This window comes from Hylobates moloch, unplaced genomic scaffold (assembly GCF_009828535.3).
Source record: "Hylobates moloch isolate HMO894 unplaced genomic scaffold, HMol_V3 SCAFFOLD_12, whole genome shotgun sequence".
Taxonomy (NCBI): Eukaryota; Metazoa; Chordata; class Mammalia; order Primates; family Hylobatidae; genus Hylobates; species Hylobates moloch.
In genome coordinates this window covers 45,603,912-45,628,398 of record NW_026652287.1, presented here as the reverse complement: position 1 = coordinate 45,628,398, position 24,487 = coordinate 45,603,912, and the positions used below count along the sequence as shown (strand labels likewise).

The window sequence follows — 24,487 nt, the reverse complement described above, 5'->3', positions numbered from 1 at the left end:
GCTCACTGCAACCTCTGCCTCCCAGGTTCAAGTGATTCTCCTGCTTCAGTCTCCCAAGTAGCTGGGATTATAGGCATGTGCCACCATGCCCAGCTAATTTTTGTATTTTTACATTTTGTGTAAAATTGCGAATTTTGTGTTTTCAAATCCGTTTCTACAAAAGAACCCATGTTGCCCAGGCTGGTCTCAAACTCCCGGGCCCAAGTGATCCACCAGCCTGGTCCTCCCAAAGTGCTGGGATTGCAGGCTTGAGCCACTGCACCTGGCCTGGGCTTTGTTTTCTTATCAGAGAATGAACTGGTAGGAATTGGGAAAGGCATGAGAGACTCGGGGTCCTTCCCCACTTGTCAGACCCTCTTTTCTCTCCGGAACACCCAGGCATCTTTCTCAACCAGGCTGGATCCCATCCCCAGTACTCCAAGGGTATTTACCCAACGTCCCAATCCCCACAGTATAGGACTCTTCATCAAATCCTCCTCTTAGGCAAGCTAGGTCCTTCCAGGATCCTAACACTGAAGGTCCATGGGACATCCTGAATTCCCATGGACACACTACACCGGCTAGGAAAACCTGGCCCCCTTAGGAAAAGCACTTCTGCTCCTACTGGCATTAACAGGCATTCCAAGACTCTTCATAGCCCGTGAGACGCCAATGTCACCTTTAGCCCAACCAGTGCCCTAAAGGTGGCATTTTCCTACCTTCCTATAACGACCCCCGGGATTGCCCAGGGCTACAGCCTCTGTCCCGTGAGCCGCCAGACCCTGGCCCCGCCCCCGTCCCCCCGATTGGCCCGGCCAGGTCTGGGGGCGGGGCGTTTTCCCGGCCTTTCCAGGGCCCGGGAACCCCAGGAGGAAGCTGCTGAGCCATGGGCGCCTACGCGCGGGCTTCGGGGGTCTGCGCTCGCGGCTGCCTGGATGCAGCAGGCCCCTGGACCATCTCCCGCGCCCTGCGGCCACCGCTCCCGCCTCTCTGCTTTTTCCTTTTGTTGTTGCTGGCGGCTCCCCGTGCTCGGGCCGGGGGATACGAGGTGAGTGGGGCCTCCAAGCGGAAACGTACAGTAGGCAGAGTGAAACCCCGAATACAGTCTAGAGGTGTGGGTGGGTCTGTCCTGTGGGTGTCTAGTGAATGGATGATGATATGACAGTGTGGTCTGAGTGCGTGCTTTGTGTCATTGCGAGGTCTGGCTGTGCGCATCTGAGTATAGGACTGTGTCTGATTGTACCTGCCTCCGTGTCTCCGGGATGCTTGCCTAGACTTTGTCTGCACTTAACTGTGGGATTGGAGGGGCAGGAGGTGGCAGGGGGTGAGCAGTGTATGTGTGGGGGGAGGTGCTGGCCGAGAGCTGGGACTCTGGAGTCTGCCTGAAATTCCAGCCTAGCTCTTACACTTCCTGAGTGTGTGACGTTGGGCAAGTCACCTATCCTCTCTGAGCCTCAGTGCCTTCATCTGGAAACTGGGGATAACATCACCCCACCTCCCAGGGTGGCCGTCTGCTGTTGGCAAATGCTGAACAAACATCAGCTACTTCTATTATTATTTTCCCAGAGTGTGAATGAGAGCTGCCCTGTGGGATTGTGCAAAGTGGGAGTTGTATCTGTGAGCACAACTATGTATGTGTGTGTCCTGCCTGGGAGGGCCTGGCCTCCTCTGCACATAGGCGAGATCAGGCCTCTCTGAGTCACTCACCTCCAGATCAAGACTTACTCTGCAGCCCCCGACCTCCGGGGTTATTGACAAGGTATGTGTGTTTGGGGTCCCTGTGCAGACATGCCCCACAGTGCAGCCGAACATGCTGAACGTACACCTGGTGCCTCACACACATGATGACGTGGGCTGGCTCAAAACCGTGGACCAGTACTTTTATGGAAGTGAGTAGAGGATGGGGACTGGTCCCTGGGATCCCCATGGTCCCGGTAATCCCTTCTGGGTCCTGGACATTAGGGTGGGGCCAGTGTCACCCTAATATCCAGGGCTTGGGCTCCTGTGTCTAGGAATAACCCCCTTGGCTCTGCTGTGCCCTGAGAGCCTTATCCCTGTCATCCACAGTCAAGAATGACATCCAGCACGCCGGTGTGCAGTACATCCTGGACTCGGTCATCTCTGCCTTGCTGGCAGATCCCACCCGTCGCTTCATTTACGTGGAGATTGCCTTCTTCTCCCGTTGGTGGCACCAGCAGACAAATGCCACACAGGAAGTCGTGCGAGACCTTGTGCGCCAGGGTGAGCCTGCCCCAAGGAAGTGAAAAGAGGAAGCCCAGCCCAGCTTCTGCTTCTGCATCTCTGGTTTCTGAGATTTTATCATGCCATCTGCAAACTGTACAACATGCGTGTCGCTCCGCCTGCCTGGACTCTCTGTTTGGAGAACTCCTATACATCCCACAAGGCCCCACCTGCCGTGCATCCTCTGGAAAGCCTGCCATGCAGGCAGGCCTCTTTCCCATATCTGGGAACTATGGCCTGGGAGCGACCCCTCTTGTCCTTCCGCCAGAAATGAGTACACAGGCAGGCTTTCACATTCCCAGTATCAGCCACCCTGCTCCCACTTCTGGCTCTGACCGCTGACCCTGACCTTGCCTGTCCTGGCACAGGGCGCCTGGAGTTCGCCAACGGTGGCTGGGTGATGAACGATGAGGCAACCACCCACTATGGTGCCATCGTGGACCAGATGACACTCGGGCTGCGCTTTCTGGAGGACACATTTGGCAATGACGGGCGACCCCGTGTGGCCTGGCACATTGACCCCTTCGGCCACTCTCGGGAGCAGGCCTCGCTCTTTGCGCAGGTGCGACCCGGGACCTCTCTTGGGCCCACTCCTTCACTCACTCTGGCTCCTTCCTCGCCCACTCAAACCCCGCCCCCTCCCTGCAATCTCACAAGGACCTGCCCCTTGAGTGAGCCGTAAGGCCAGTGACTTTTGACCTCTGGCCTCAGCCGGCTATGCCCAGCCCCAGGCTGACCCAGCTCCAGCTGGCTCCGCCCTCTCCCCTAATAGGCCCCTCTTGGTGTTCTGGCCCCACCTACTAGCTAGGATCCTGGCTCCTCCCTAAACTGGGTGGCAAGTGGATGCCTAGGCTGCCTTAAAAACAGCTTCATTACCTGTGCTCAGACCCTACCCATCCTCAGGCTATGGAAGGGGGAACCTCATTCGTGGAGTCAGGCCTGCTCTGAGCTTTGACAGCGCTGGGGAGGTGAACCTGGGTTCTGATGTTGGACCTGCCCTCTCCCTGCTAGCCCAGGGTGGTGAGTTCTGAAACTTCCCCAAGCTTGGAAATAAGCTGGAGGCCTCTCTGTTTCAGCCCTACGTGTTTTTGTTTTGTTTATTGTTTTTTGTTTTTGTTTGAGACAGAGTCTTGCTCTGTCATCCTGGCTGGAGTGCAGTGGTGCAATCCTAGCTCACTGTAGCTTCAATCTCCCGGATTCAAGCGATTCTCCTGTCTCAGCCTCCCTAGTAGATGAGACTACAAGAGCGCACCACCACGCCTGGCTAATTTTTAATTTTTTTGTAGAGACAGTCTGCCTGTGTTGTGCAGGCTGGTCTCAAAAACTCCTGGATTTAAGTGATCCTCCTGCTTTGGCCTCCCAGAAGGCTGGGATCACAGGCAAGAACCATCACACCGACCTAGCGCTGCTTTTTAACCTGTGCTCTGACCTGCCCCTCCCAAGCAGAGGGGAGTTTGGTGGTGAGAGGGCTGGGCGCTAATTCACACTGCCTTTTCCTCCCTCATCCCCAGATGGGCTTTGATGGCTTCTTCTTTGGGCGCCTTGATTATCAAGATAAGTGGGTACGGATGCAGAAGCTGGAGATGGAGCAGGTGTGGCGGGCCAGCGCCAGCCTGAAGCCCCCGACCGCGGACCTCTTCACTGGTGAGGGGGCTTGGTGAGGGCAAGGCCAGCCATGGTGCCACACACTCAGAAGGGTCCTGGGTTTGATATCTGCTTTGCTGTCACTGTCCTGGAATTCCTATAGTCTGGGAATAAAGGCCCTGCATTTCCTTTTGCACTGGGACACAAATTCTGAAGCCCATCCTGGGTGGGACATGGCCGGCTTTGAAACCAGGGCAGGTCTGGGTGATGGGCCACCCCTTGAACGTGGTGTGACCTGCAGGTGTGCTTCCCAATGGTTACAACCCGCCAAGGAATCTGTGCTGGGATGTGCTGTGTGTCGATCAGCCAGTGGTGGAGGACCCCCGCAGCCCCGAGTACAACGCCAAGGAGCTGGTCGATTACTTCCTAAATGTGGCCACTGCCCAGGTAACCCTGGTGTCCAGAACCTTCGAGTCCAGTATATACAATGCAATGAGCCCTTTCCATGGTACAGGCATCCCCTAACACGTTCTCCTTATTTTTAATTTTTTTGAGGCAGAGTCTTACTCTGTCACCCAGGCTGGAGTGCAGTGGTATGATCTCGGCTTACTGCAACCTCCGCCTCCTGGGTTCAAACAAGCACATCCAGCTAATTTTTGTATTTTTGCACTGGGGTGTCATCATGTTGGCCAGGCTGGTCTTGAACTCCTGACCTCAAGTGATCCACCTGCTTTGGCCTCCCAAAGTGCTGGGATTACAGGCATGAGCCACCATGCCTCTTTATTTTTAATTTATTTTTAATTAATTCATTTTTTTTGACATGGAGTCTTGCTCTGTCACCCAGGCTGGAGAGCAGATCTCAGCTCACTGCAACCTTCAACTCTTGCATTCAAGCGATTCTCCCACCTCAGCCTCCCGAGTAGCTGGGACTCCAGGCGCGTACCACCACATCCAGCTAATTTTTTGTATTTTTAGTAGAGATGGTGTTTCACCATGTGGTCCAGGCTGGTCCCAAACTCCTGAGTTCAAGTGATCCGCCTGCCTTGGCCTCCCAAGGTTCTGGGATTACAGGCATGAGCCACCGCACCTGGCCTCTATTTTTAACATTTTTATTTATTATTTTTTTTTTGAGACAGAGTCTTGCTCTGTCACCCAGGCTGGAGTGCAGTGGCATGATCTCAGCTCACTGCAACCTCTGCCTCCCGGGTTCAAGCCATTCTCCTGCCTCAGCCTCCTGAGAAGCTGGGATTACAGGCACTTGCCACCACGCCCAGCTAATTTTTGTATTTTTAGTAGACAGGGTTTCGTCATGTTGGCCAGGCTGGTCTTGAATTCCCGACCTCAGGTGATCTGCCCGCCTCAGCCTCCCAAAGTGCTGGGATTACAGGTGTGGGCCACTGTGCTCAGTCTATTTTTAACATTTTTATTGAGAATTCCTTTTTTATTTTTTTTAGACTCACTCTGTCGCCCAGGCTGCAGTGCAGTGGCACGATCTCGGCTCACTGCAACCTCCACCTACTGGGTTCAAGTGATTCTTCTGCCTCAGCCTCCCGAGTAGCTGGGATTACAGGTGCCCACCACCACACCCGGCTAAGTTTTATGTCTTTTTAGTAGAAAGGGGGTTTCACCATATTGGCCAGGCTGGTCTCGAACTCCTAACCTTTTGATCCACCAGCCTCGGCCTCCCAAAGTGCTGGGATTACAGGCGTGAGCCACTGCGCCCAGCCTTTAACATTTTTATAATTAAAAAAATTATTTTTTCACGGAGATAAAGTCTCACCATGTGGCCCAGGCTGGTCTCAAACTTCTGAACTCAAATGGTCCTCCTGCCTTGGCCTCCCAAAGTGCTAGGATTATAGGTGTGAGCCACCATGCCTGGCATAACACGTTCTCCTTAAAACATTTTTTTTCCTTTCTTTAAAAATTGATGGCTGGGCATGGTGGCTCATGCCTGTAATCCCAGCACTTTGAGAGGCCGAGATGAGCAGATCATCTGATGTCAGGAGTTTGAGACCAGCCTAGCCAACATGACGAAACCCTGTCTCTACTAAAAATACAAAAATTAGCCAGGTGTGGTGGCACACGCCTGTAATCCCAGCTACTTGGGAGGCTAAGGCAAGAGAGTCGCTTGAACCTGGGAGGTGGAGGTTGCAGTGAGCCGAGATCATGTCACTGCACTCTAGCTTGGGCAACAGAGTGAAACTCTGTCTCAAAAAAAAAAAAATTGTTTTAGATTAATTTTTTTTTTTCTTGAGACAGGGTCTTGCTATGTGGCCCAGGTTGGTCTTAAACTCCTAAACTCAAGCGATCCTCCTGCCTCAATCTCCTGAGTAGCTGGGATTACAGGTGTGAGCCCCTGTAATCATGTTCTCATGCCCCTTGGAGGAAGATGCTATTCTATTCACCATCACAATATCCCCCTCCTGGATTTATGTGCATTCCTCATTAGAAGAGATATCATAGGCCGGGCGCAGTGGCTCACGCTTGTAATCCCAGCACTTCGGGAGGCTGAGGCGGGCGGATCACGAGGTCAGGAGATCGAGACCACGGTGAAACCCCGTCTCTACTAAAAAATACAAAAAAATTAGCCGGGCGTGGTGGCGGGCGCCTGTAGTCCCAGCTACTCGGAGAGGCTGAGGCAGGAGAATGGCGTGAACCCGGGAGGCGGAGCTTGCAGTGAGCCGAGATTGCGCCACTGCACTCCAGCCTGGGCGACACAGCAAGACTCCATCTCAAAAAAAAAAAAAAAAAAAAAAGAGATAGCATAGGCTGGGCAAGAGATAGCATGGCATGGTGCCTGGATGCCCTCTTCTAGGTAGTGGGTCCAAGAGAACTGCTCAACAACCAGTGGCTACTTTTATCTGTGTCCCCACGCTCCCATGTGCCATACCCCCACCCATGCCTGTATGTGCACCCAACATCCTTGACCCCATATACATCAAAACACAACTATACACAGGGATGGCCCAGGATTCTCTGGCCTCAGGACTCCCCTCTTGCCTGCAGGGCCGGTATTACCGCACCAACCACATTGTGATGACCATGGGCTCGGACTTCCAATATGAGAATGCCAACATGTGGTTTAAGAACCTTGACAAGCTCATCCGGCTGGTAAATGCGCAGGTCAGTGTGCCTACCCTGTGGTACCCTTGTGCACATGTGCGCTTGCATCCGGGGGCCTTGGGTCATGTGCATAGCTCTCAGTGCTGTCTTTGTTTTCTATTGTTCTATTGTGGTCATTCTATAACAAATGACCACACACTTAGCAGCTCAAAACAACAGAAATACATTGTCTTACAGTTTGGTAGGTAAGAAGTCCAGCATGAGGCCGGGCGCGATGGCTCACGCCTGTAACCCCAGCACTTTGGGAGGCCAAGCCGGGCAGATCATGAGGTCAGGAATTCGAGACCAGCCTGACCAGCATGGTGAAACCCTGTCTCTACTAAAAATACAAAAATTAGCTGGGTGTGATGGTGCGCGCCTGTAATCCCAGCTACTCGGGAGCCTGAGGCAGGGGAATCACTTGAATCCAGGAGGCGGAGGTTGCAGTGAGCCGAGATCATACCACTGCACTCCAGCCTGGGCCACAGAGAGACTCTGTCTCAAAAAAAAAACAACAAAAAAAGTCCAGCCTGAGTCTCACCAGGCTATAATCAAGGTGTTGGCAAGGCTGTGTTCTTTCTGCAGTCTCTAGGAGAGAATATCGTTTCCTTGCTTTTTCCAACATCTAGAAGTTGCCCACATTCAAAGTCTTGGCTCCATCTTCAGAGCCAACCACATAGCATCTTTCTGACCCTGTTTCTGTAATCACATCCCTTTCTCTCATTCTCACCTCTTCTGCCTCCCTCTTCTACATATTTATTTATTTATTTATTTATTTACTTACTTACTTACTTAGAGATGGAGTCTCGCTCTGTCGCCCAGGCTGGAGTGCAGTGGCGTGCTCTCAGCTCACTGCAACCTCCACCTCCCGGGTTCAAGCGATTCTTCTGCCTCAGCCTCCCAAGTAGCTGGGACTACAGTCGCGTGCCACTACGCCCAGCTAATTTTTGTATTTTTGGTAGACAGGGTTTCACTGTGTTGGCCAGGATGGTCTCGATCTCTTGACCTCGTGATCCACCCCGCTTGGCCTCCCAAGGTGCTGGGATTACAGATGTGAGCGGTGGCCTAATTTCCCTACTTTAAGTTTAGCTGATGAACAACCTCAATTCCATCTGCAACCTTAATTCCCCTTTTGCCATGTAGTCTAATGTGGTAATAGGTTCTGGGGATCAGGACATGGACACTTTTGGGCAGTTATCATTTTACCCAACACAGATGTGTTAGTGTTTCGCACTAAGTGGCCTGTGGCTGTGGCTGTGGCCGTGGGCACAGTCAGTCACTCTTATCAGCACAGAAACTTGTCTCCCCTCTCCCATCTCAGACATCCCTTCCCATCAATCTTGTCCTCACTACGGTACAATCTCCATTCGCTCCCAGCACTGCTATTTCACCAAAACAGCTCTTTTATATCATGTATTTTTATTTATTTTTTCTTTTTAAAATTTTATATTTATTTATTTATTTATTGAGACAGAGTCTTGGTTTGTCACCCAGGCTGGAGTTCAGTGGCACGATCTTGGCTCACTGCGACCTCTGCCTCCTGGGTTCTAGCGATTCTCCTGCCTCAGCCTCCCAAGTAGCTGGGACTACAGGCATGTGCCACCAACCCTGGCTAATTTTTGTATTTTTAGTAGAGGCAGGGTTTCACTATGTTGGCCAGGCTGGTCTCAAACTCCTGCCCTCAAGTGATCTGCCTGCCTGGGCCTCCCAAAGTGCTGGGATTGTAATCTGAGGTGGGCAGATCACTTGAAGACAGGAGTTGGAGACCAGCCTGCCCAACATGGTGAAACCTTGTCTCTACTAAAAATACAAAAATTAGGTGGGCGTGGTGGCACTCATCTGTAAGACCAGCCACTCCGCAGGCTGAGGCAGGAGAATCGCTGGAACCTGGGAGGCAGAGGTTGCAGCGAGCCGAGATCGTGCCACTGCACTCCAGCCTGGGCGACAGAGTGAGACTCAGTCTCAAAAAAAAAAAAAAAAAGTTTATTGAGCACCTACTGTGTACACTGGGGACACAGCACGTACAAAACAAACATCCTTTTCCTCACATGGATCACTTTCTTGTTCCTCCACCTTGCTCAGGTGAAAGTGCACCTCCATTCATTATAAAAATTGTGTCTAGGCCGGGCACGGTGGCTAATGCCTGTAATCCCAGCACTTTGGGAGGCCGAGGCGGGCGGATCATGAGGTCAGGAGATCGAGACCATCCTGGCTAACACGGTGAACTCCGTCTCTACTAAAAAATGCAAAAAATTAGCCAGGCGTGGTGGCAGGCACCTGTAGTTCCAGGTACTCATGAGGCTGAGGCTGGAGAATGGCATGAACCTGAGAGGTAGAGCTTGCAGTGAGCCGAGATTGAGCCACTGCACTCCAGCCTGGGCGACAAAGAGAGACTCCGTCTCAAAAAAAAAAAAAAGTTGTGTTTTTTGGTAACAATCTGACGGTCCTGCAAAACGATTATTCCTGCCCTATAATCTCACACTGAGTTTTTCCACAAAAGTTTTTTTTTTTTTTTTTTAGACGGAGTCTTGTTGCACAGGCTGGAGTACAGTGGCGCGATCTCGGCTCACTGCGGGCTCCGCCCCCTGAGGTTGACGCCATTCTCCTGCCTCAGCCTCCAGAGTAGCTGGGACTACAGGCGCCCGCCACCTCACCCGGCTAATTTTTTGTATTTTTAGTAGAGATGGGGTTTCACCGTGTTAGCCAGGATGGTCTCCATCTCCTGAGCTCGTGATCTGCCCGCCTCGGCCTCCCAAAGTGCTGGGATTACAGGCGTAAGCCACCGCGCCCGGCCTCCACAAAAGTTTTTAATAATAAAGTTGGAATTATTGTAAAAGTTTAGTAAAATTTCAGGTTTATTCTTGCATCTCTGAAATCCTTTTAAAAAAGGCTAGTGGTCATGTTTGACTTCAGCCAAAATTCATTTTCACACCCGACCATTGGCTTGCACGCCAAATATGTATTTAGAGAAACTGAACCTACGGGATGCATGAATGTGCACACATATGTGGAAGTGTGGGCCCCCAGGAAGGTGCGGACTCCCGAGGGCTCACTCCGTCGCCTCCCCCAGCAGCAGGCAAAAGGAAGCAGTGTCCATGTTCTCTACTCCACCCCCGCTTGTTACCTCTGGGAGCTGAACAAGGCCAACCTCACCTGGTATTTGGGGAAACTGGGGAGCTTGGGGGGGTTGGCATGCCCCGTGGGTCACGACCCTGCCCTCAATGCCCCTGCCGCTGTAGGTCAGTGAAACATGATGACTTCTTCCCTTACGCGGATGGCCCCCACCAGTTCTGGACCGGTTACTTTTCCAGTCGGCCGGCCCTCAAACGCTACGAGCGCCTCAGCTACAACTTCCTGCAGGTGGGTAGGAGCTGGGCTAGAGGGGGCATGCACCCCTGAGGCCCGACAGGCTGGGCGCCCCAACATACCCCTCTGCCTCCAGGTGTGCAACCAGCTGGAGGCACTGGTGGGCCTGGCGGCCAACGTGGGACCCTATGGCTCAGGAGACAGTGCAGCCCTCAGTAAGTGTCGGGCCCAAGAGGGGAAAAGGTTTGCGGCTGAAGCTGGAAACCACCCCTAGGCCGCCCCCCTCGAGTTTCTTCTTTTTTTTTTTTTTGAGACGGAGTCTCGAATCTGTCTCCCAGGCTGGAGTGCAGTGGCGCGATCTCGGCTCACTGCAAGCTCCACCTCCCGCGTTCACGCCATTCTCCTGCTTCAGCCTCCCGAGTAGTGGGACTACAGGCGCCTGCCACCACGCTCGGCTAATTTTTTGTATTTTTAGTAGAGACGGGGTTTCACCGTGTTAGCCAGGATGGTCTCGATCTCCTGACCTCGTGATCCGCCCGCCTTGGCCTCCCAAAGTGCTGGGATGACAGGCGTGAGCCACCGCGCCCGGCCGTCCTCGAGTTCCTTCTTAAAGCCTCTAAGAATCCTGCCCGCCAGCACCGGACCTTTCGCTTCCCCTTGGGGTCAGAGCTGAGTCCCACAGAACCTCACCGGACTCATTGTCTATGAGCAGATGAGGCGATGGCTGTGCTCCAGCATCACGACGCCGTCAGCGGCACCTCCCGCCAGCACGTGGCCAATGACTACGCGCGCCAGCTTGCTGCGGGCTGGGGGCCTTGCGAGGTGCGCGGGGCGAGACTTGGGAGACACGGGGGTGGAGACAGGAAGGGGCGGGGCCAAGGCCTGAGAAAGGGGACAGAGACGGGTGTGAGGCGTAGCCGAGAGCCATGTGGCGGGGCTAGAAGGGCTCGTGGGGGCGGGGCTTGTAGGAGGCGGGGAAAGATACAGGAACGGGGCGGGGCTTTGGAGGGGAAAAGGAGGCGGAGAGTGGGCAAAGAGGAGGCGGAGACAGCTATGGGGTGTAGTCAAGGGCAGCAGGGTGGGGTTAGAAGGGCTTTTGGGGCGAGTCTTGAGGGAGGCGGGACAGAGACCGGAACGGGGCGGGGCCTGAGGAGAGGGGAGGAGTCAGGCCTGGCGTCCAGAACCCACCGATCCCTTTGCGCTCTTCCGCAGGTTCTTCTGAGCAACGCGCTGGCGCGGCTCAGAGGCTTCAAAGATCACTTCACCTTTTGCCGACAGCTAAACATCAGCATCTGCCCGCTCAGCCAGACGGCGGCGCGCGTGAGCCGGGACGGGAGGGGTGGATCTAGGTCAGACGGGCTTTACAGGGGGTAGTTGGAAAATGTTTTTGGAGGACTATACAGGAGTGAAATTACGTGGGCTGCGAAGCTGGGTCAGGACAGAGAACAACGCATCTCGAGGGGGCTTGGCCTTAAGTGCCGTGACCACACCAGGACCACCCAGGGGTGTTTCTGTGCAAAGTGGGTGGGTTTGGAGAAGGCCGGCTGTGACCCATGCCCTCTCTGACCCTCCCTCCCCAGTTCCAGGTCATCGTTTATAATCCCCTGGGGCGGAAGGTGAATTGGATGGTACGGCTGCCGGTCAGCGAAGGCGTTTTCATTGTGAAGGACCCCAATGGCAGGACAGTGCCCAGCGATGTGAGCCCAGACAACGAATATTTCCCCGCTGGAACTCCTCCCCCAATGGGCATTTCCTCATCGCCCCCATGGATACCGCCTGCCTCCATGAATATTTCCCACTCATGCGTATCTCTTCCCCCCTCTTGTATCTTCACCCTCTGCCCCTTAATATCAGTCTCCCCTTAGGAACATCTGCCTCCTGTGAGTGGTCCTCCCTTTTTTATTTTTTTTTGAGACGGAGTCTCGCTCTGTCACCCAGGCTGGAGTGCAGTGGCGCGATCTCGGCTCACTTCAAACTCCGCCTCCTGTATTACAGGCATGAGCCACCGTGCCTGGCTAGTCCTCCATTTTAATACCCCGCTTGCCCAGGAAAATTTATTGCTGTTTATGGACATCTCCTTCATTCCAGAAAACGTCCTTCCCTAAACCTCTTCCTCCCCAGAGAACCTGCCTCAAGGGTTTCTTACCCTACTTCCTCCTTCACTACCCCGACTCCGTAGTCTCTCCGCCCTCTCAGTGGGTTTTTTTCCACCTGGTGAATCTTCTCTGCAATCATTTCCTTGGAATCTGACTGTCCCCCCACCACACACAACTCCATTTCCTTTCCCCATCTCAGGACTCTTTTCCTTCCTTGAATTTTTTGTCTCCATGCATGTATAGCTTTCCATGGGTACTCTTGACTCAGTTTCCCTCCTCCTTTATCCGAGGTGGTGATATTTCCCAGCTCAGACAGCCAGGTGCACCCTCCGGAGCTGCTGTTCTCAGCCTCACTGCCCGCCCTGGGCTTCAGCACCTATTCAGTAGCCCAGGTGCCTCGCTGGAAGCCCCAGGCCCGTGCACCACAGCCCATCCCCAGGAGATCCTGGTCCCCTGCTTTAACCATCGAAAATGAGGTGAGACCCCATTTCAATCCCCTTTCCTGCTCCTGTGACAAATTTGAAGTGTCATGGTGAGCTGTGTGGACTCTGGGTCAGCAGGTCCCTAGGCTCATGACCTCCTGTCACAACTCCCCTCATTGTGTGTCCTTGAGCAAGTGACCTTTGTCTAAGCCTCAGTGTCTTTTCCTGGGACTGTTATGAGGACCCAGTGTGATCATGGGTGACACTTGAAAGATATGTCAGAGCTGGTGGCAGGTGGTGGTTTGCAATTTTGGTGGGGACGTTTCAGGGAAGGTGTTCCCGATAAAGGTGACATTTAAGATATGACCTGAGGGAGGGAGCCATGTGGCTATTTGGAGGAAGAGAGATCCAGATGGGGAGAGAATAACAGGCACAAAAGCCTTCAAGCAGGAGAGTGTGCAGAATTCCAGGAGCCACAAGGAGCTCAGTGTGGCTGAAGCAGGGTGAACGGGTGACAGGTCAGACCTTGAGGGCCTTGAGGACCAACAGGAAGACTTTGGCTTTTGCCAGTCGTTGTTTCTCATGTGTCTAATCCTGGCTCTTTGGGAGGCTGAAGCGGGAGGATCACTTGAGCCCAGGAGTTGTCCCAGCTAATTGGGAGGCCCAGATGGGAGGTTTGTTTGAGCTGGGGAGTTTGAGGTTGCAGTGAGCAATGATTGTCCCACTGTACTCCATCCTGGCAACAGAGTGAAACCCTGTCTGAAAAGAATAATAGTAAAATAGGACGGGCATGGTGGATTATACCTGTAATTCTAGCACCACGGGAGGCTGAGGTGAGTGGATCTACTGAGATCAGAAGTTTGAGACCAGCTTGGGCAACATGGTGAAACCCAGTCTCTACAAAAAATACAAAAAATTAGCTGGGCGTCGTGGTACATGTCTGTAATCCCAGCTACTTGGGGGCTGAGGAAGGAGGATTGCCTGAGCCCAGGTGGCAGAGGTTGCGGTGAGCCGAGATCGTGCCACTGCACTCCAGCCTGGGTGACAAAGTGAGACCCTGTCTCAATAAAATAAAATAAAATAAGTTCTGCAGTAGGACTGTTCATGTTAGGAAGAAAACATCTTTTTTATATTTTTATTAAAATAAAATTAAAGAAAAGAAGTTAAAACATTCCCACAGGCCCCTAAAAGTCTTGTGAGTTCTGGCATTGTGGTTCACACATCAGATGCCCAAGTTGGCCCTGGTCCGCAGCAGAGGAGGGCTTTGATGAGACTTAGGGTATCACAGGTGTGCTCTGGCTGTTGTGGGGAACAGATTGTAGGCAGCCAGTGTGGAAGTGCAGGCACCTGGAAGGGGTTGACTGCACTAGCCCTGGAAGGCCCTGGTAAGAGGTGGCGAGATTGAAAATAAGGTTGGGGGGGCCGGACGCGGTGGCTCACGCCTGTAATCCCAGCACTTTGGGAGGCTGAGGCAGGCAGATCACGAGGTCAGGAGATCGAGACCATCCTGGCTAACACGGTGAAACCCTGTCTCTACTAAAAATACAAAAAAATTAGCCGGGCATGGTGGTGGGCATCTGTAGTCCCAGCTACTCAGGAGGCTGAGGCAGGAGAATGGTGTGAACCCGGGAGGAAGAGCTTGCGGTGACCCAAGATGGCGCCACTGCATTCCAGCCTGGGCAACACAGCGAGACTCCATCTCAAAAAAAAAAAGAAAAAAAAGAAAAGCCTGGGGTGGGCACGTTGGCTCATGCCTGTAATCCCAGGACTTTGGAGGCGGGCAGGTCACCTGAGGTCAGGAGTTTGAGATCAGCCTGCCATCATAGTGAAACCTCGTCTGTACCAAAAATACAAAAATTAACTGGGCGTGGTGGTACATGCTTGTAGTCCCAGCTACTCAGGAGGGAGAGGCAGGAGAATTGCTTGAACCCAGGAGGTGGAGGTTGCAGTGAGCCGAGATCATGCCACTGCACTCCAGCCTGGAACAAGACTCTGTCTCAAAACAAACAAAAAAAAGAAAATCAGGTTGAATGGCTGGGTGTGGCACACTGCTTGAGCCCAGGAGTTGGAGACTAGCCCCAGGCAACATAGTGGGACCCCCATCTCTAGAAAACAAATTTAAATTTTTTTTTTTTTTTAATTTAGTAGAGATGGAGTTTCACCATGTTGGCCAGGCTGGTATCAAACTCCTCACCTCAGGTTATCCACCCAACTCAGTCTCCCAAAGTTCTGGGATTACAGGTGTGAGCCACCGTGCTTGGCCCTAAAAAGAATTTTAATTGAAAAAAAAAAAAGGGGGCCGGGCGCGTTGGCTCATGCCTGTAATCCCAGCACTTTGGGAGGCTGAGGCGGGTGGATCATGAGGTCAGGAGTTCGAGACCAGTCTGGCCAATATGGTGAAACCCTGTCTCTAATAAAAATACAAAAATTAGCCAAGCATGGTGGCATGCGCCTGTAATCCCAGCTACCCAGGAGGCTGAGGCAGGGGAATTGCTGGAACCTGGGGGCAGAGGCTGTAGTGAGCTGAGATTGCACCCCTGCACTCCAGCCTGGGCGACAGAGCAAGTCTCTGTCTCAAAACAAAAAAAAAAATCCGGCTGGGCGTGGTGGCTTATGCCTGTAATCCTAGTACTTTGGGAGGCCAAGGTGAGCAGATCACTTGAGGTCAGGGGTTTGAGACCAGCCTGGCCAACATGGTGAAACCCGGTCTCTACTAAAAATATGAAAATTAGCCAGGCGGGATGGTGGGTGCCTGTAATCCCAGCTACTTGGGTAGCTGAGGCACGAGAATCACTTGAACCCAGGAGGTGGGGGTTGCAGTGAGCCAAGATTGCACCACTGTACTCTAGCCTGGGCTACAGAGTGAGACTCAGTCTCAAAAAAAAAAAAAAAAATTAAAAAACACATGCACACACACAAACCCACCTGTGGACCCTTTTCTGCCCAGCACATCCGGGCAACGTTTGATCCTGACACAGGGCTGTTGATGGAGATTATGAACATGAATCAGCAACTCCTGCTGCCTGTTCGCCAGACCTTCTTCTGGTAAGGGAAGATCACCAGGCCTGAGGGTGGGGTGGTGGTGCTCAGCATGGAGCTAGGGCCCCTTACCTAACTCTCACCTGCCCCACCCCCAGGTACAACGCAAGTATAGGTGACAACGAAAGTGACCAGGCCTCAGGTGCCTACATCTTCAGACCCAACCAACAGAAACCACTGCCTGTGAGCCGCTGGGCTCAGATCCACCTGGTGAAGGTCAGGGACTAGGAATGATGAGTGGGCAGTTGGGAATGGGGGAGTTATGGAGCCCAGGAGGGTGGTGGGCCATGTGTAGAGTGAGGGTAGGGGAGGATTTACTTTTCCTTCTGATCAGTGGGCTGAGACCCACAGATCGGCAGGGGGAATATTTGAGGGTCCTTCCATAGAGTTGATATTCATGGCTGGTTGTATGAGAGTCTCCCCGTAGGACACATCATACAAAGCCATTCACATCTGCTGTGGACATTTACATACTTAGTGTTGGAAATTGGGGGCGGGGCGTTCCCACTTGGCCCATGAATCAGGACAGCCAAATATCACTGCTTGAAGAATTCACCAAAGTCTATATAGTAAGAGGAGCTTCTATCTGGAGTGGATATTTGAGAGTCCACCCTTGGATTGATTGGGTTTGGGCGAGTCTCAGGGTGAATGCCTGTGGGTGCATCTGTCTAGGAACAGTGGTTTCCCAGGGCCTCTCATTGATGTTTGACTTTCATAGATGACAAAACTCACATTTGTCCACATTCAAGAGCCTCGCATTTCATGTGAGTCCCTTTGAGATGAATGTCTGCATATCTGTATATAGTTTTGCCTGTTCTAACAGAGTTAGCCAAATTAACTGTGACTAGAATAAGAGAAGAATATTTTCTTCTAACAAAAAGTCTGGCTGTTAGTCCAGAGAAGGTGGGGTGGTTCCGTAATCACCCAGGACCTCCTCTTCTTTTTTTTTTTTTTTTTTTGAGACGTTGTCTTGCTCGGTCGCCCAGGCTGGAGTGCAGTGGCGCAATCTCGGCTCACTGCAAGCTCCGCCTCCCGGGTTCACGCCATTCTCCTGCCTCAGCCTCTCTGAGTAGCTGGGACTACAGGTGCCCGCCACCATGCCCAGCTAATTTTTTTTTGTATTTTTAGTACAGACGGGGTTTCACCGTGGTCTCGATCTCCTGACCTCGTGATCCGCCCGCCTCGGCCTCCCAAAGTGCTGGGATTACAAGCGTGAGCCACCGCGCCCGGCCTGGGACCTCCTCTTCTATCTCATTGCTCTGCCTTCCCCAATATTCAGTTTCCACCTCATGGTCCAAGATGGCTGCTGAAGCTCCAGCCGCCACATCTGTGTTTGAGTCAGTAGCAGAGGGACAGGGGCAAGGAACATTGTTGACACCACGTGGATCACTTTCTATGGGGCAAACTGTGGTCACTCAGCTACTGATAGCCTCAGGGAAGACTGGACAATATAGTCTTTATCCCAGGTAACCATGTGCCAAGCTAGAATCCTGTTCTATGGGGCAATGGTTAACAGGAGGCATTTATGCCACACTCAGGAGTGATGTGGCAAGCCAGGTGCAGTGGCTCATGCCTGTAATCCCAGCACTTTGGGAGACTAAAGCAGGAGGATCACTTGAGCATAGGAGTTCAAGACCAGGTGGGAGCATTTGCTGATCAGGTGCCTACATAGTGATGCCCTGTCTCAAAAAAAAAAAAAAAAAAAAAAAGAGGCCGGGTGCAGTGGCTCATGCCTGTAATCCCAGCACTTTGCGAGGCCGAGGCAGGCGGACCATCTGAGGTCAGGAGTTCGAGACAAGTCTGGCCAACATGGATAGAAACCTCATCTCTACTAAAAATATAAAAATTAGCTGGGGGTGGTGGCAGGTACCTGCAATCCCTCTACTCGGGAGGCTGAGGCAGGAGAATTGCTTCAACCCAGGAGGCGGAGGTTGCAGTGAGGTGAGATTGTGCCACTGCACTCCATCCTGGGCAACAAAAGCAAAACTCTGTCTCAAAAAAAAAAAAGAAAAAAGAATTATGTGGGCCAGGCGCGATGGCTCACGCCTATAATCCCAGCACTTTGGGAGGCCGAGGCGGGTGGATCACGAGGTCAGGAGATCAAGACCATCCTCGCTAACACGGTGAAAACCTGTCTGTACTAAAAATACAAAAAATTAGCCGGGCGTGGTGGCGGGCGCCTGTAGTCCCAGTTACTTGGGAGGCTGAGGCAGGAGAATGGCGTGAACCCAGGAGGCAGAGCTTGCAGTGAGCCGAGATCGCACCGCTGCACTCCCGCCTGGGCAAAAGAGCAAGACTCCGTCTCAAAAAAAAAAAAAAAAAGAATTATGTGGCAGTGACTGAAGGTTGACCTTGATGTAGGCCTTAATGGGGTTTATGGCCAGGGTTGGGGGACATTTGTAGGACTCACCTCTGCTCAGGTACAGACTGACACCCACCTCACCCGTGTGCCCGCAGACGCCCTTGGTGCAGGAGGTGCACCAGAACTTCTCAGCCTGGTGTTCCCAGGTGGTTCGCCTGTACCCGGGACAGCAGCACCTGGAGCTAGAGTGGTCGGTGGGGCCGATACCTGTGGGGTGAGTGGCACAGGCTGGGAGAGGGGTGTGGAAGCAAAGGCAGAGTGGGGTTTATCCAAGGCTCACAACCTTGCCATCCCATTGGGTACAGCGACACCTGGGGGAAGGAGGTCATCAGCCGTTTTGACACACCGCTGGAGACAAAGGGATGCTTCTACACAGACAGCAATGGCCGGGAGATCCTGGAGAGGAGGTTGGGGGTGACTGAGAACACTGAGGGGGTGGTCTGTGGTGTGTTGGGGCCCAGGGGTGGTGGCGGAATTTGCTGATTACATGAGTGTGGGAGACAGAGGATGAAGGAAGGGTGAAGAGCAGGGGAGCCAGGCCGGGTGCAGTGGCTCACGCCTGTAATCCCAACACTTTGGGAGGCCGAGGTGGGCGGATCACGAGGTCAGGAGATCGAGACCATCCAGGCTAACATGGTGAAACCCCGTCTCTACTAAACATACAAAAAACTCAGCCAGGTGTGGTGGCGGGCACCTGTAGTCCCAGCTACTCGGGAGGCTGAGGCAGGAGAATGGCGTGAACCTGGGAGGCAGAGCAGTGAGCCGAGATCACGCCACTGCACTCCAGCCTGGGCGACAGAGCGAGACTCCATCTCCAAAAAAAAAAAAAAAAAAAGAGTGGGGGAGCCAGATCCCAAGCCTGACCAGCTCACCCCCAACCCCAGGCGAGATTATCGACCCACCTGGAAACTGAACCAGACAGAGCCTGTGGCAGGAAACTACTATCCAGTCAACACCCGGATTTACATCACGGTAGCTCTCCCCCACCCTGCACCTCCCCACCTCGATAGAAAGGGAATCACCCCTTATCTGCAGCATCTCAAAGCTGCCTGGGGTTGGGGTTGACTGCCTTCCACTTTTACCCTTCAACCCCCAGGATGGAAACATGCAGCTGACTGTGCTGACTGACCGCTCCCAGGGGGGCAGCAGCCTGAGAGATGGCTCGCTGGAGCTCATGGTGAGTGGGTCAGAGCCCCATCCAAGCCAGGGTCCTCCCAACCCGGCCCCCTGCTGGACCTTGAAGGCTGTTTCTAGCCCAGTGCTCTGCTTTCGGGCCCCACTAAGCTGAGGACTCCGTTTCTTCCTTTTCTTTTCTTTTCTTTGAGACGGAGTTTTGCTCTTATTGTCCAAGCTGGAGTGCAATAGTCCTATCTCAGCTCACTGCAACCTCTGCCTCCTGGGTTCAAGCGATTCTCCTCCCTCAGCCTTCTGAGTAGCTGGGATTACAGGCACACATCATCATGCCCGGCTAATTTTGGTATTTTTAGTAGAGATGGGGTTTCACCATGTTGGCCAGGCTGGTCTCAAACTCCTGACCTCAGGTGATCCACCCACCTCGGCCTCCCAAAGTGCTGGGATTACAGGCGTGAACCACCGCGCCCGGCCAAGGACTCCATTTCTGTGTGCAACGTTTCCTCTCCGTTTTTCTCCATTTCCTACCCAGGCTCCCTCCAGTCTCTGGCGTGCCATATCCAGGCCCCCCTGTTAGGCACTTACCTCCTTCCGGCCTGGTTCGCATGCCTACTTGGATCCTACCTCTGCTGGGGTTGCCCTACCAGACCCTCACCTTCATCCTCATCCGTTCCTCCCACCCTTTAATTTCTCTTGACATTCCCACACGCCCTTACCCAGTTTCTGGCCCAAGGACACCCACAAACCCACGACTCTCACCCGCTCCTGGCCACTCTCCCCCCAGGTGCACAGAAGGCTGTTGAAGGACGATGGACGCGGAGTATCGGAGCCACTAATGGAGAACGGGTCGGGGGCGTGGGTGCGAGGGCGCCACCTGGTGCTGCTGGACACAGCCCAGGCTGCAGCCGCTGGGCACCGGCTCCTGGCTGAGCAGGAGGTCCTGGCCCCTCAGGTGGTGCTGGCCCAGGATGGCGGCGCGGCTTACAATCTCGGGGCTCCTCCGCGCACGCAGGTGAGGGGCAGCGGGGTAGGCAGAGAGGACCGGAATGAAGTCTACCAGGGAGCCGGGTTTGGGTGCGGATTTTCCTAGGCTCAGCGGGGATCCATTTGGCCATAATTAGCCCCAAACCCTCGGGCCAGCCCCATCCCCTGGGCAGTCCCCGCCCAGTGCCAGCCCAGTCCCAACCTCCCTGGACTGTGTAGAGGCACAGCCCTAGCTCATGACCCTAAACCACCAACTCACCTTCGGCCCCGCCCATTTCACTTTAGCCCCGCCCTCTCGCCCTCTCACCTCCCCCAGGCTCTGTCCCGCCTCACCCCGCCCCGCGGCTTCAGCCCCGCCGTAACTCCCAAAGTTTCAGGTCACATCAGTTCTGCTCCGTCGGGACTCGAACCCTAAGCCTGGGACCGACCCATTTCCCCATTGGCTCAGCCCTCCCTGTCATGGCCCTGGCCGCTCCTCTCGGCTGTGCCCTGCCAGTCTCCGGCGAAACCCCGCCCCTACAACCTAGCCCTGCCTCCTCACCTGGCTTGGCCCCGCCCTTCTCCATCCAGGCCCCGCCCCTCTCCAACTCAGCCCCGCCCTCTCTCCCGCAGTTCTCAGGGCTGCGCAGGGACCTGCCGCCCTCGGTGCACCTGCTCACGCTGGCCAGCTGGGGCCCCGAGATGGTGCTGCTGCGCTTGGAGCACCAGTTTGCCGTAGGAGAGGATTCCGGACGTAACCTGAGCGCCCCCGTTACCTTGAACTTGAGGGTGAGAAGGGCAGAATTGAGAAGGAGATCGGAGAGAGGCAAGAGAGAGGGAGAGAAGGGAAACCTGGCTTTGCCCCAACTCATCTGGGCCCATCCCCTTCCCCGCAGGACCTGTTCTCCACCTTCACCATCACCCGCCTGCAGGAGACCACGCTGGTGGCCAACCAGCTCCGCGAGGCAGCCTCCAGGCTCAAGTGGACAACAAACACAGGTGGGGCCCTGGTCAGGGGTAGGGAAGGGGTGGAGTCTTACCTGGGGCCGGCAGGTGGGGGCAATGTGTGAGGCATGGGATGTTGGCCAGGCCCCAAAAAGGTCATGAGGGTATGGTGCAGAGTCCAGACCCAGGTTAGGGGCTTAAAGGATCTGAAATGGGTGCGGCAAACCAGGAATGCGTCTTGAGGTTTGTGGGTGGTGTTTAGTCCCAAGAACAAGATTTGAAAATCCCCATCCCTGTCTAGTTCTGGGAGGGTGTTCATCACCCCTAGGGTCAGATTGAGGGTATGAGGACATTGGACCTGGGGGTGGTATTCAGGGCTGGGGAAGCAGGTTAAGAGTCTGGGATTGAGGCCCTGGATACAGATTTGGAGATGTGCAGCTGTGTCTAGACCCAGGGGAGGAAGCATAGTGGGGTGAGTCAGAGGAAGTCTGCACCTCCTCACTCCTCCTTCCCCCTGCACCTCTCCAGGCCCCATTCCCCACCAAACTCCCTACCAGCTGGATCCGGCCAACATCACGCTGGAACCCATGGAAATCCGCACTTTCCTGGCCTCAGTTCAATGGAAGGAGGTGGATGGTTAGGTCTGCTGGGATGGGCCCTCCAAGCCCAAGCCTCCTGCTCTGGGGGCAGACCAGACTCTCACTCTCCTCTTGGGGCTGCTGCCATTAAAATGCTACTATTAAGACTCAGGTCACTCTGTGGCTGGGTGTGGATTTTTTTTTGTCTGTTATTTGCTTGTTGGAGGGGGACAGAATTTATGACCCAGAGCCAGGTGTGGTGGCTTGCTCCTGTAATCCTAACAACTCTGGAGGCTGAGGAGGGAGAATCACTTGAGCCCAGGAGATCTAGACTAGCCTGGGCCACAAAATGAGGCCCTGTCTGTACAAAAAATTTAAAAAATTAGCTGGGTGAAGTGTCTGTATTCCTGACTACTTGGGAGAATTGCTTGAGCACAGGAGGTCAAGGCTGCAGTAAGTGATAATCACACCGCTGCACTCGAGCCTGGGCAAGAGAGCCAGATCCTACCTCTTTGTGTGTGTGTTGGGGGGACAGAGTCTCCCTCTATCGCCTAGGATGGAGTGCAGTGGCGCAAGCTTGGCTCACTGCAACCTCTGCCTCCTGGCAGATTCCTAGCGATTCTCTTGCCTCAGCCTTCCGAGTAGCTGGGACTACAGGCACCCCCCACCATGCCTGGCTCATTTTTGTATTTTTAGTAGAGATGGGGTTTCACCATGTTGGCCAGGCTGGCCTCAAACTCCTGACCTCAAGTGATCCACCTGCCTCTGCCTCCCAAAGTGCTGGGATTACAGGCATGAGCCACTGCAACCAGCCTGGATCCTATCTCTTGAAAAAAAAATTAAAAATTAGAAAATTGGCCGGGCGCGGTGGCTCATGCCTGTAATCCCAGCACTTTGGGAGGCCGAGGCGGGCGGATCACGAGGTCAGGAGATCGAGACCATCCTGGCTAACACAGTGAAACCCCGTCTCTACTAAAAATACAAAAAATTAGCCGGGCGAGGTGGCAGGCACCTGTAGTCCCAGCTACTCGGGAGGCTGAGGCAGGAGAATGGCGTGAACCCCAGAGGGCGGAGGTTGCAGTGAGGTGAGACCGTGTCACTGCACCCCAGCCTGGGTGAAAGAGCGAGACTCCATCTCAAAAAAATAAATAAATAAAAATAAAAAGTTTTTAAGTGTTCTGGGGTCAGTTTGGAAGCACCAATAGCATATGTTTCTTAGGCCCCCTCTGATGACAAGGACTGGCCCAGGGTGGACAGGGAAGCCCAGGGAGGGTGGTATCATGTTGGCCCTCTGATGTTTCCTCTGAGAACCCCTCCAATGGGCCAGTTAGCATGGGCCACCTAGGGATGCCAGGGTGGGGTGCCAGGGGACACTTTGCTGTGGTCCCACTTGAGGCATGGTCACCAGATGTGCTGTTTTTCTTTCTTTTTTTTTTTTTTTTTTTTGAGACGGAGTCTCACTCTGTCACCCAGGCTGGAGTGCAGTGGTGCGATCTTGGCTCACTGCAAGCTCCACCTCCCAGGTTCACGCCATTCTCCTGCCTCAGCCTCCCGAGTAGCTGGGATTACAGGCGCCTGCTACCACGCCCGGCTAATTTTTTGTATTTTTAGTAGAGACGGGGTTTCACTGTGTTAGCCAGAATGGTCTTGATCTCTTGACCCCGTGATCTGCCTGCCTCAGCCTCCCAAAGTGCTGGGATTACAGGCGTGAGCCACCGCGCCCGGCCCAGATGTGCTCTTTTTCAGGTTTCCTTCTTGATGGAGGGCTGGGCCAGGTTGTGAGGCCTGAAAAGGGCTCCCTGCACCCATCTGCCATATTGGACCTGTTACTGGAGGTATCACCCCCACCAAAAATATTTCTAAGTCCCCTCCTATGGTAGTGACTGGCCTGGGCTGAGTAATAAGGACTGTGTAGTACTCTCCAGGCTCAGGCCTGGTCCCACGTGCGTCCCTGTTTTAACATGTGACCCCCACAAAAAAACTTTTATAAGTCCCTCTCCAGGAAGAGAGATTGGACCTGGCCAACCAGAGAGGCCTGGAGAGGGTGACCTGAGTTTCCCCACAGCCCAATGTGGGCTCCGTCATAGGAGGCTCTGAGTGCAAAGGTTCCTGTGTCCCAGCCAGTGGTAGGGACTGGTCATAGCCAAAGAAGGAGGCCAGCAGAAGGATCACAGGTGGGCTGCCATCCTGCAGAGGCCTCTGATTGTGAGATGTGCCTCCAGGAAATATTTGTAAGTCCTTGGGGATGGGGTGGGGATAAGGAAAGAGCTTAGGCCAGCTGGGAACCCTAGGGCAGAGCACCCCAGGCCTAGTTTTGGTCACACATGGGGCCTGGTTCCTGGATGTGCTCCTTGAAAATTTGTCTAAGTCACCCTCTAAAGACAGGGATTATTACAGGTGAGCCAGAGAGTTGTCCTGCTGCATAGAATCTGGCCACAGGATGAACCCCCTGAAAACTTTAAAATGTCTCCTTCTGATTGAGACCATCCTGGCCAACATGGTGAAACCCCATCTCTACTAAATATACAAAAAATTAGCTGGGCATGGTGGCGGGTGCCTGTAGTCCCAGCTACTGAGGAGGCTGAGGCAGGAGAATGGCATGAACCCGGGATGGGAGACTGGGTCTCCCTCTATCACCCACGTTGGAGTGTGCTGGCCTGATCAAAACACACTGCAACCTCAGAATCCTGGGCTCAAGCAATCCTCCCGTCTCAGCCTCCCAAACTGTTGGGATGACTT

At 53.7% G+C, this 24,487-nt stretch overlaps 1 protein-coding gene across 2 annotated transcripts; it reads left to right on the top strand.

Moving 5' to 3' along the window:
• Nucleotides 1-824: 824 nt before the first annotated feature.
• Nucleotides 825-21,919, top strand: MAN2B1 (mannosidase alpha class 2B member 1). Of its 2 annotated transcripts, none has more exons than XM_032169802.2 (24): nucleotides 825-1,027; nucleotides 1,766-1,868; nucleotides 2,047-2,220; nucleotides 2,589-2,782; nucleotides 3,732-3,864; nucleotides 4,106-4,251; nucleotides 6,811-6,927; nucleotides 9,980-10,062; nucleotides 10,146-10,266; nucleotides 10,349-10,427; nucleotides 10,925-11,034; nucleotides 11,425-11,532; nucleotides 11,793-11,909; nucleotides 12,599-12,784; nucleotides 15,678-15,775; nucleotides 15,868-15,985; nucleotides 18,227-18,345; nucleotides 18,437-18,538; nucleotides 19,016-19,103; nucleotides 19,228-19,308; nucleotides 20,047-20,274; nucleotides 20,859-21,014; nucleotides 21,122-21,224; nucleotides 21,699-21,919. In XM_032169802.2, the coding sequence occupies exons 1-24, from the start codon at nucleotides 866-868 to the stop codon at nucleotides 21,809-21,811; spliced, it is 3,039 nt and encodes a 1,012-aa protein (XP_032025693.1). In that variant the 5' UTR covers nucleotides 825-865; the 3' UTR covers nucleotides 21,812-21,919. The 2 variants fall into 2 exon arrangements, with proteins under 2 accessions (XP_032025693.1, XP_032025692.1); XM_032169801.2 differs by having other exon boundaries at nucleotides 834-1,027; nucleotides 9,977-10,062.
• Nucleotides 21,920-24,487: the final 2,568 nt, after the last annotated feature.